We start from the raw sequence: 12,141 nt of genomic DNA, 5'->3' as shown, positions 1-12,141 counted from the left end.
ACGTGTACACGTTCTGTGAGTGAGTAGTGCCTGCTTATTGTGGGGTAAACGGGTCTTGCCTTTCGTGTCTTTTATGCCTCAGCATCCTGGTACGCTCGTACGAGGTACGGGATGGGACGGCGCCTCTCATCAGCAACGTTCACAAGAGATGATATATATACGGTACGCTCCAATATCCGCTAAACGGGACCAGGCTAGAGAGAATACGTAACTAGGTGTAATGCTATACTGCGGCTGTACGCTTTAATCGAACGTCTTCGTCGTGTGCTGGATTGGTATTTGTCATTCGCTCGCATCCGGCATCGCCTGTCTGCTCATATGCCCGTTCGGTTCCACTTACTCATACGCTAAGCATAAAGTTACGATGATTTGATTATGATGCGATTATAACAACGAGACGAATGCAAATATTGAATACTGAAACTGAGTCAACTCCTCAGACCACCGACACCTATTCGTTACAAGGGGGGGTAGGTTCTCGCAACCGAGCCCCAGTTTTTGTTTTATTTTTTTTGGGTTTACTGAGAACGAACTGATGCAGATACCATAGATCGCACCCCTCCGTCTGGAGCAGGGGCTGGCAGGACCTGGGATTCCTATGCTATCGCTAAATAGTTCTACGTGCTGTATAGTTACATATTGGCTTACTGGCATGCTGGATAATGTACAGTTTGCTAACGTGTTTGCTAATGGGTTTTACATTCACACCAGATTATCATCATCACTCATCATCATCATCATTAATATTATATGTTTCAACGAGTATGGCTAGCACAGCACCTACACCAATGACCGGCCAACGACCGACCACCGACGACGTGTGACTAGCAATCGGTTACATGGGGAGAAAGAGGCTAGGGGCTAGGAGGTTGAGGGGTTTCTTACTACTCGCCGCGCGCTAAACTCCTAAAACAACGTACGGAACTACTAACTAGCGCTGAACCTGTGCCTCGGGCGCCAGGTTCAGACTTTGCGATCATGTTTTGCGTAATATTCTTGTATTGTTGGCGGTAACAAAGCTGCTACCATTGGTTTTTTTTTATTATTAGAACTGGTATCGATATCCCCGAGCCGACGGATCCTTTTGCAACGGTTGCTAGGGATCGATTGCGCGGCTTCTCGCTTCTGTCTGCTTCAATTCAAACAACAACGATCATATCGTAAGCAAGAAAAAACTGGTTGCTCTCCGGAAGAGATGTTAAAAGTCTATAACAGAAAACGAAAACCAACGACGGAGTATAGCGTAATACTATAGTAACACTTCTGTCACGCTGCCTTTATACAGGGATGCCTTTATGCTTATCTACTTGTGCCGTGGTGTCGCTCTGCCGGAAGTGGCAACCGAGCGGCCATTACTTGGGAAGGATAGACTACCATGAAAAGGGAGGATGCCGATCGTCGATCAGTGTCGATTGTCATCCTGATTACAATTGTAAACACACTCGTATTCGTGCGCTATTTGGGAAAACAATGCCTTTCCGTGCCAACCTACTATGCGCGCTACTAGTTTACAGTATACATGCTATTGAGCAGTGCAACACCTATCGTAGAGACTCCCTCGAAGCTGTTTGCGCCTCCGGCGTTCGATAGATTCACGATAGAGTCACGAAAACTGAACTGAGCACTACGCGCAGAGGCCGTTTGCTGCGTCAAACACAATCCTCTGGCATTAAAATGGGGTTGATCCGACAACAGGTTATTTTGGTAAACAGGTAAGGAACTAAGAGGGTACACTCTACTGTCACTAAAATTTCAATTGATCGCGTATAGGGGTCACGTTTCCGTTTTAGAGACATTTGGTTTCGGTAACGCGTTACCGTTTTAAACTAAAGTACCAGTGTATACACTATACAATTCGCAACATTTTTCATTTACTCGTTTCGCCATTATTATACCCGTTTAGTGGATGAATGCATTCGATGGTTCGATGGTAACATTAGCATATCATCCTGGAACAAGAGCCTCTGTCTTTGTCTTTGAGTGATACAGCATATGCAAGAGACACGTTACATTGCGCCTGGGTAAGTAGATCCTGCTTAGCTCATCGACCTACTCACTATACGGCCAATGATCCTTAGTTTTTTTATTGTTGTTGAAAAACGGATGCAATTGGAATGCCCCGTGGTATGGGAATTGCTTTTTAAATGTCAGTAATGTTCCCATTTCTCCTGTGCTTCTCGTGTGTCACCGACGCACACGCGGCGATGGAGGAGTAGTTATGTGACGAGGTGACCTCGTTTGTAGTCGGCGGCGTACGATTTATGTTTTTTTGATGAGCTGTTACTGCAGCAACCATATCACTGTGGCTCAAAGACTCACTCACATACATTCACACACACACACACACACACACACACACACACACACACACACACACACACACACACACACACACACACACACACACACACACACACACACACACACACACACACACGCGCGCTCACACACTCACGCACACACCTTTTACCACCTTCTTACGTACCTCGCTTATTACATATCATTATTGTTTGTTTGTCACATTCGCAGCACGCCGACGAAAGAGCCGACGATGCGACAGCATCGACGACCACGTTTGGCGTCTTATTTAGTCGAATGGAGGGAAAACATAAAACATACACGCTTTATGCTCTAGGCTATTTACAACTACACCGTACTCACACCTTCCCGGTCGCGTCACGTTAAAGTATCCAACATTATTAGCCAACAAAAACAGAGTAATACCTATCTCAGCACCAGTCTGATGATTTCTTAACCTAGAGCGGGGGTTTGTTTTGTTGAGAGATGGGAGGAGGGGATCGAATGAATTCATTCAACCCACCAGCCTCGCCCAAATCTCGCTTACCACTAGTATTATTATTGTCGCCACAGCCTTTGAGAGTGAGTTGACACCTCAAATGTTATCTCATCGTACAGAACGCTTCTTCTTTCTTTCGCGCTTTCCGCGTCAGCTCCAAAAATCCCAACCAAACCACCATCATCATCATCACCACCACCAACCATCAATACTGTCTTCGGTTCGGTGATGTTCTTTTACACTTATGCTGAACCTATGCTGAAACAGTACATTAGCCATGCCTGCGCAAACGAATCAGAAGGATGCTGCTGCGCATGAATTAACGATCAAACCAATTAGCTACACGGCCTCAACTGCGTCATAGCTCGCAATCGCTTAACGGTCATGGTCGCATCATCTGCCGTGGGTACCATTAGTAGATCATTCAACCCAAACACTGCCGCTAATGGGTTGCAGTAGTAGTGGGTTTGCGGGAATGATCTCGAGATCTCGCGAAGAAAGCTTCCTCGACGCCAAGCAGCAGCAAACATCCATTCTGACATCCGGCGAATTGACTTGTTTAGTTCGAAAGCAAAGGTGTTACACAGTCGTCGAGTGCAGTAGAGTGCGCCGTATGGTACATCGCGGAATGGAAGCGCAAACGCGAAACAAAACTCAACTCTCCTGCGCATCGCGCTATCTACATACATAGCCAAACAATCAAACGGTAATCTAAGATGGGAGGCCGTTTGGTGCCTCCACGCTCCAGCATATCGGTATCTGTCACTGTATCATGCTCATTGGTTCAGCTCCCTTATCAACATCATCACCACTCACTCGTCAGCAGCAGTGTGAGTGTGACTGGATTGATATGAAGCCTACGAATGTTGTTTATGCCTTTAAACTACTTATATTGGATTGGATTAATTACATGCCAGTTTCGCTTTCCCTTCGTCAAATTGCTTGTCGCGATGGGATCGAATCGGTTTCGTACTCAGTGCGTTCGTTTAACAGTTGCCTCCTTTCCCTGTTCCTGTTTGCTCCCTACAGCTCACCTTCCTCCAGCTCTTATCTATATCCTACGGCAGTAGTTCAATCAAAGTGGGTACACGGCGGACACAGCAGTGTATCGTACTTTAGAATCGTCCGTAACGTCCATTGTTGTCCACGATTTGGTATGTACACTCCGAGTCTCGAATTCTTCTCTTGTAAATACGATGTGCATCTTCGCTAGATATTCATAGTATATTTGTTAGTCACTATCTAGTGGTTTTTAATTGCTTAAGCAGGGTTAGTGTTAATTTGTATTTTTTCCTTTCTGTTTTTTTTCTTACTCTTTAACCACCCAGTTCGGCAATATTCGGCCCCTCTTGCGGCCCTTGCGTCGATCCTCTTCTCCCTAGTCTGCGGTACTGCTCAGTGCTCAGTGCTGGTAGACTCAGTTAGGTTAAATATAGGTGTTATCAGATGACATGATTAACTCTGGTGTACGATCCGCTGACCCGCTCCTACGCCAGCTCGCCTAGTTCAAGCAGAATGTTACGGTTTTCTTGGCGCGCACAGGTCAATAGGTACGTTCGGTAGGGTTTCCGTGTAGATACGTATCCCTCGCCTCCGGTTGCACCGGTTCCTCGCTGATCGTTGCCGTCGGATTGGCGAACGGGTTGCCGGCAACGTGCTGCATCGCACCGTAGCTCACTGTCTTGGTGCTGTTGATCTGCGCCGACGGATTACCGAAGGGGGCCGCCGTTCCGCCCGCCATTCCACCGTTGTCACCACCACCTGCCCCAGCTTCGTTGAATGCGGTCTCCTTTTCGTACCCGGTACCGACCGGATCCCAGGCACGCTGCTCGTCAAGCGTCGGCTCAGCCCACGGTTGCAGCTCACCGGAAGCGAAAATGGCGTAGAACGTGATGCCCACCAGATGGACGGTGGCCGCTATCGTGAACACCGTGGACCAGCAAGATTTTGGCTACAAGAAAAACCCACAAGAAAATCGTTTGTTAACGGAAAGATATATAAAAATTAAATCTTTGATCGATCAGGATTTTTTTATAAATTTATGTTAAAGTTTATGGAATCTAAGCACCTAATATGCATCACTCTTTGATAAAAACGTTTCTAGAAGCAATGCAATCGCCATTTTCTATTTTCCTTTTCCCCCCAAAAGGTGGTTCACATTTCAAAGAGACAGCGAGTGTGTTTGTTTGTTTATTTGTTAGCAAACAAATAGCAAAACCTGCACTTGTGTGTGTGTGGTTTTGCACAATCTATTTTCAACAACAACAACAACAACACCATACTCAACACAGTCGTCACCATCGTCGTCACTGGCGTCAGCGAAACACGAAACAATGCATATTCATCCAACCGTCACCAATGAGATAGTCAGCCGTAGCGCCGGTTCCTAGATTCTCGATGGGGAGATGACAGAACATGCAGACGCAGCATAAAATCGCATCCCTTGGCAACGCCATTCTCCACATCCTTTCACCCTGCGCTGTGTGGCGATACTTTCAAGATTTTAAAAGCCATCTCCATTCAGTCTGTTCCCTTCCACCAATCCTTTCAGGAATCCCCCGGAAGCAGACAGGGCCTGGGGATGGTTGGAAAATGTTTGAAAACACTTCTACTGCCTCTCCCTCCCAGTGGCCGGGCTCTCGGTGTAGGGTTTCTCGCATTGTCGCCCGATGCCCGCCGACCGTAACTCTTGCCTTTTGGCGTTTTTGTTCGAAACCAACGAGCGTGTAACATCATAACGAATTTAATTTATTCCATGCAACCTCATCCACCATGCAGTAATGTAGTGGTGTTGACGGTGGTGGTGGTGGTTTGCCAATGAAAAAAGGGAACGCAAATCGACCGGTCGAGCTGCTCGATTGGTCGTAGAACAGTGCAAGTGCGGTTGCTGATGCAGCATAATCGGGAAATCTGATTACGAAGTCTCATGCTTGTGCTCTTGCAGAACTTACCTGGCCTCGCGTAAGGTGATCAATCGCTATCGGGCAAATCAGTCCCGCTATCGTACCGATACCGTTCGACATACCCATCAGGATACTGGCATACCGTGGGGCAATATCGAGATGATTGACGTTGTAACCCGATATGGCGAACCCGCTGAACGCCACACCGAGCGTCAGAGCCGTCACTGCGCCCATCTAGTAATAGCAAAAGGATGATTACAAACAATGGCTGCTGCTGCTGCTGACTATGACGTTTCCTGGCGCATCTACTTACCGGACTAGTGGCGTGCGCCACTACCAAAAAGAACAATCCTTCCAATCCGAAGCCACCGCAGTTGAACAGCTTGCGTACGTTCGTCGTCGATAGGAGACCCGTTTTCCGGATGTGATCGGCCAGCATACCGCCGAACGGTACAATGATGGTCATTAGCAGGTGAGGCAGTGCTCCTAGAATACCAGTCTGACAGAACATTCCAAGAGTGACGAATGTTAAAGAGCATCAAAAAAGGGATCTCCTGCCGTCACCGTCACTTACCTCTTCGATTCGGAAGTCAAACGAGTGCTTCAGATAGGCACTCTGGTACAGCACCAGCAGGTAGAAGTTCCACGAGCGGCAAAAGTTCGCCACGATGATCGCGTACACCGGCATCGATGTGAGAAAGTGTCGCCAAGGGGTCGTTGCAATGGTGGGCATCGGTAGCGATACCGAGTCGCCGAGCGATTTTTCGATGTACTTTAGCTCCTTCACGGAGATGGTTGGATGTTGGCGTGGCTTCTCGAACGACAGCCACAACCAGAAGCAGTACCAGATGAGGCCCATCACACCGTAGAAGTAAAATGGTGCGTGCCAGCTGATCGAACCGGTCAATATACCGGACATCGGCATACCTATCACAACGCCCGCGTACGAACCACTGAACGCCATCGTTGCCAACCGGGACCGCTCGAGCGGTGGTGCCCAGAAGCGCCAGATACCGTGGCACGCCGGGTACGTTACACCCTGTTGGAGAACGGAAGGTGTTTGTAAAGATTGTTGCCAGGTGGTGTGCGCTGGAGTACGATGCGCCACTCACCTCGACAAGACCCTGGAGTACGCGCACCAGAATGACGACGGTAGGATGCAGCATCATGGCGCCGGGAACGAGCAGATTCAGGAAGGCTGACATAGCGATGGCCGTGCCGAAGATGCGGTTCGCTGGGAACATTGACGCCAGGAAACCACCGGGCACTTGCGTAACCAGGTAGCCCCAGAAGAACGACGAATCGACCGCACTCTCCATCGCCACCGTCCAGTTGTACTTCACTGACTGTAAGCAAAAGGCATCAAGAAGTGCAATAGTTATGAGGACTTGGGTGTTCTTGTTGGTGCTCGGCAATCGTTGACAAACAAGAATGCCGACGGCAAATTGGCGGAGACAAGGTTGGAAAAACGATTATGTTTGTCATTCAGAACCTTGCTTTGTTTAATAAGCTTGCAAAAAATGGAAGCATAATTCAACATAATGTACAGCAGCTATTGTTACTGAATCTTCTAAATTTTAATCTATTTTCTAAAGTGTACACTATAATGAAAAGAAACTTCGATTTTTTTAGATGATTGTATTCTTTGAAATAAGAGTCCAAACAAAACTAATGCCATCTTCAGCTATCTACATTTCTTTGAAGTTAGTATGAATCTTTAAATAAGAAAAAAATATTATTTGGTATTTCTATTTTTATTAAAAATCATTTTCGAAAGAAAAAATCCTCGTATACTACAGTGTCCAAAAAGTAAGGTAACACGGTGTCCAAATTGCCCGCGTAAATGGATATCTTTAGTTTTGTATTTTTTATAGGTTGTCAGCACTGTTATTGACAACCATGGCAAGTTTCACGTCAAAATATTCACTAGTGTTTGAGATATGTATTTTTTTGTGAACTGCTAAAAGTGCTTCTTCGTTTTTCTGCATGTCGCAAATTTTTAAGTAAAGAATTTGCATTAAAAATATTTTTTCTGCTGCGAATATACCAATGCGAATGGTACAGAATGCCTTTAGTGACGATACTAAGTCAAAAAAAATTATTTACAGTAGGTGGGAAGACTTCCAGGAGGATCGGGAACGTTTTGAAGAGGAAGAACGCTCTAGACGACCACCAACGACAATCGATGCAGTTCAAGACCAAAAAATCAAAGATTTGGTGTTGGAAAACCGTCGATTCACAACAAGAGACTTTGCTGATGATATTAGCATATCAAACATATCCGCTAATTACATTTGGAAGGATGTTTTGCATCTCAAGCGCGTCAGCGCTCGATCACGATAATTCACCATCTCACACTTCATTGGTTTTCTGTGACTTTTTCGCCAAAATTTTCACTAATATCGTTCCAATAAAAACGCATGCGCCTGATTTGGTTACATTTGGCTTCTGGCTATTAGACAAGCCCAAAAATTCGATCCGGGACACTGATTTGACACGATAGAGCAGATTCAAGCCGTTGCGAAAAACGTGCTGAAGGACATTCCTAAAGACGACATTTTCGCGTGTTTAGAAAACTGGAAAATTCGTCGGTATAAGTGAATTGTGTTTGGGAGGGATTACTTTGATGGCAAAAAAATTGATTTCGAAGAAAAATTAAGGAACTTTCAAAATACATCCAATGTCACCTTATTTTTTCGATACAGTAGTAAAACCACAATAACTTCAACCAATAGTTTTGAGATACATTTAGGTGCTTCTTCTAATGTACAGAATGAGAATTTAACAGAACATCCGCATAGGTTGAAGAAAAATGTGTAAAAACGGTTCGTAACTTTGTAACTGAAAAGAGAACGAAAGTTCTCTGTTATCAGCAGCATTCCCTCTTTAATCCAACCCATAATATAGACATTAAAGAATAGAAGATACATCTTCCGAGTGAGAATTCATCGGGAAAACCCACCGGACCGAAGCGAAATGGAAGAGGATCTCCTTCCGCTTTCCAGTTAAATCGAGCCGACGATGCAACCGGAAGCTTCGAATATTTTCCACAGCAACACCCACGGCCCAAACAATGGCCGGACGACTGTCCTCGGCCAACGCATCCCACCGAGGAAACGAATCTCTGCCCAGCATGGCGTCAATGGTAGGTCGTTCGACGCCGCCGTCGTCGCTCAGTTTGTTGTCATTTTCTCGGCTCTTTTTATGCTCGTTTCCGGCCTTTTTCCGGCCCAGTCCTTATCCGTTTCCGCTGCCACGATCAACCATCCCACCAACCGACCGACCGGCCGTTCGTCATTTCGTCTGCCCAAAATTGGACCCCTTCGCGGCGTAGGAACGTGAGACCATCCCCCGGACCATCCCCCTTTAACATGCCGGGAAATCCTGCTCTTCCATTCTACTTCCTTTTCCCCTCCCTTACGTGCAATGACTCATGAATAAAAAATTATCATCTTTTGTCGTCGTCGTCATCGCCGCCGCCGACGCCGTCGCCACATTCCTAATAAATGCTTCCATTATGTTTGACTCCATAAAATTTCATATTTTTTCCGATACACTACACCCTCTCACCACCACCTTCCTCCCCATGGTGGAGTCGGTCAGCCACGGTTCGCCACGACACGAACCCCTCGCGTCGGTCTTTCATTTGGCGACGATTTGGTTCTTATCTTGCCACCGATGCCGGTTGAGCGATCTCTTTCATAAGACACGTAATCGAACCCACGTGTTCACCCACATAGGTTGGAGGGACGGGAGTTATGATCGGAGATTTTTGCCTGTTCATTATCTTTCATTTCCTCGATGGTTTTCCCCCCGGGGGTGAGTGAGCATAGAAATCCGAAAAAAAGGAAACGCATAATTTCCCCTCCCCCATTACATCACCATTAATGTTGGCTTATGCTGCTTATGGGGAAGGTTCGATGACACACGTAATGTGGGAGCCCCACATAGAGAAAAGGACGAACGACCCGCCAATGCTCGTCCCCATTCGCGCCGAGGACACCGCTTTTGTTCGCTTTAGCAAAACTCGTCGCGCGACTCCGCGATGATCATCATCGTCGGCACGTGGCAGGATATGGAAGGATAATTAACGTAACGGAACACACCGCGACTCAAAGGACTAATGGAAATCCCTGGAACGATGGAAAACAGGTGACATGCAGGTGACAAAGTAAACGTACCCCGTTCTCGAACTGCAGCTTGGCCATTCCCATGTTGCAGCGCATGCCGAACGATATGATGAAACCGAGGCAGGTCATCAGCGATATCGTGTAGCGGGTCGTCTTGATGCAGGGACACTCGGCCCGGACGTACTTGTCGACGTGACGGAGCGGTGGCCGTTCGATCTCCTCGAACGACATCGGCGAATCGTTGCCGCCGGTATCGGCACCGGCCTGGTACTCACCGCCACCCATCGCCGCCCCATCCATCTGGTCGTACCCGTGCTTCGGCATCTCGAACTTCTCGAAGCCACTGTGGAACATAAAAATAGGAAACGGAAAAGGAGAAACATTAGTAAATGTGTTTTAATGCATAGAGTGTCTTCTTTGGAGGAATTGCCTTAGATGTATGTATCTATCATCTGTACTTTATGGAAGAACAGTAGTCCTGCGCGGTCTATGCAGTATTGCACGACAACAGTCTGATTTCTTGAGCAGAGTAAAATATTTTGGCGAAAAATGTAGCTAAGACCTAATATATATGGACCTAAATATATATGGAGCTAGAGCTGTCGCATTTTCTTAAGGTTTTTATTGTGGATTTTAACCCTGATCTCGTTTTCTTAGCTACGTACGATATTAAACCAACGGAAAATGGGAAAAATCATTCTAAAGTTGCTACGTTTATAAACACTTTAGATGATAAAACAGATAGAATTGTCATAATGTTCTTTGTCATTTAATTGCTCATGTCAAATTATTTTTACAGATTCCAGCTACTCCAAACGACAGAACATTTGATTTGTGAAACAAACAACAGTTCTCTATAGTTTCACCAATTCTCAAGCCGAAAATCTCATAGTATGAACGCTAGAAAATAGAAACTAACATCGTATATTGGCTTAGATTCTTACACTTCATCTACACGGGCGCGAGAAAGCTGAAAATGAGATGAGAATGAAAAAGTTGAGAATGTCAAATCCCATACAAATGGAAATGTAAAGATACAAGTAGGCTGTCACTAATGTATGGGATTTGACATTCTCGCCTTTTTCATTCTCATCTCATTTTCAGCTTTCTCGCGCCCGTGTAGAGACTCGGTTACAATCTGGACATGGGATGAGAATCCTAGTAAGTCTAGCCAACAGCGATGAGACGCCAGCAACTAGCACGATTGTCTTGCAAGCCTCACAAACACAAGACATTCAAATAGAGCAAGAAAACCAGGGATTCCTTAAGACACTTCCACTCGAAACCTTTCACGACCTATCCTGTCCGATGGGTCCGCCATCAAACGGAAAGTACTCTTGAGACAACCTTGAGCGAACCGATGCTACGCTCGAGCTGTCAGGAAAACGCGCGTCGCGCCAAGACGCCTACGCCGGAGACGAAATATAATTGAGAAAATGAAATTAAATGAAAAAGACCCACTTAACGTCATTTCCGTTCACGCAAATGCTTTCGCATCGATTTCGGTGTGTGCGTCGCGCGCGCGTCTTGACTCTTCGACTTCGAGAGGGGGTAGTAGACCGTCTTCACTTCCGTTGGGTCCATTTTCTCGCGCGAATCGTACGCAGCACCGTCTTCAAGTAAACTCCCGAAACGAACGCATTTGGAGTAAGGGATCTAGTATTCACCGGAAAACCGGAAAAACGAAAATCGAACAACGAACACTCTCGCCGTACAGGCAGCCAGCCAGCCAGCATCCCGATACGTGTTTTTCCGGCCATCCGAACCGTAAGCCGGGGATATGCAAATGTCCACAAAGGGAGTGCTGGGTGGTGGTTTGATGATGAATGTTCTTCATTCCGCTCTCACAGTTGGAGAGGGCAACTCCCTTGTGTTGTCCCACCCCCTGGAGAGTGCCTACTACTTTCTGCCGAGCATTGCACTTTTTAGCTTCCACTCCACGGGGTTTTACTGGTACCGACCATGTCGTTCTGGGCACAACATGGCGAAATGTAATTGATAATTTGTCGGCCACAAATGTTCTCCCATTTGTTAGACCGCCCCACGGTCCCTTATACCACGACGCCAGTCGCCATTTGTTGTGCGATCATTATTATGGTTACGAGTCACATTTGTCCAACATCCAACTAGCGCGGGCGCTGTTAAGCTGGTGACAACTTCAACTTTGTCGTGATCGCTAGGCTCAGGAGGATAATCCTCTGCTCTGTTCTCGCTGCTCAGAAGCCTCAGAAGCCGATAATGAAGATGGGGAAAGCAACCGAAAACCGGCGAATCATCATTTTGGCGACGAAGAAGAGCTTCCACTTTATGG

At 46.5% G+C, this 12,141-nt stretch overlaps 1 protein-coding gene across 1 annotated transcript in view; it reads right to left on the bottom strand.

Annotated features, from left to right (window-relative positions):
* Positions 1 to 2: 2 nt before the first annotated feature.
* LOC125952640 (vesicular glutamate transporter 1) overlaps positions 3 to 12,141 on the bottom strand; it is a 32,971-nt gene continuing 20,832 nt past the window's right edge. Inside the window, exons 3-8 of the mRNA XM_049682243.1 lie at positions 9,882 to 10,173; positions 6,813 to 7,046; positions 6,275 to 6,739; positions 6,014 to 6,199; positions 5,749 to 5,934; positions 3 to 4,748 (exon numbers count right to left, since the gene is read on the bottom strand). Coding sequence (XP_049538200.1) covers positions 4,341 to 4,748; positions 5,749 to 5,934; positions 6,014 to 6,199; positions 6,275 to 6,739; positions 6,813 to 7,046; positions 9,882 to 10,173 — 1,771 coding nt within the window. The 3' untranslated portion in view covers positions 3 to 4,340. The remainder of the gene's footprint in view (positions 4,749 to 5,748; positions 5,935 to 6,013; positions 6,200 to 6,274; positions 6,740 to 6,812; positions 7,047 to 9,881; positions 10,174 to 12,141) is intronic.

Source organism: Anopheles darlingi, chromosome 2 (genome assembly GCF_943734745.1).
Source record: "Anopheles darlingi chromosome 2, idAnoDarlMG_H_01, whole genome shotgun sequence".
In the NCBI taxonomy this organism is placed as follows: domain Eukaryota; kingdom Metazoa; phylum Arthropoda; class Insecta; order Diptera; family Culicidae; genus Anopheles; species Anopheles darlingi.
Note: the sequence above shows the minus strand (reverse complement) of the source record. Positions and strands in the feature narration are given on the sequence as shown.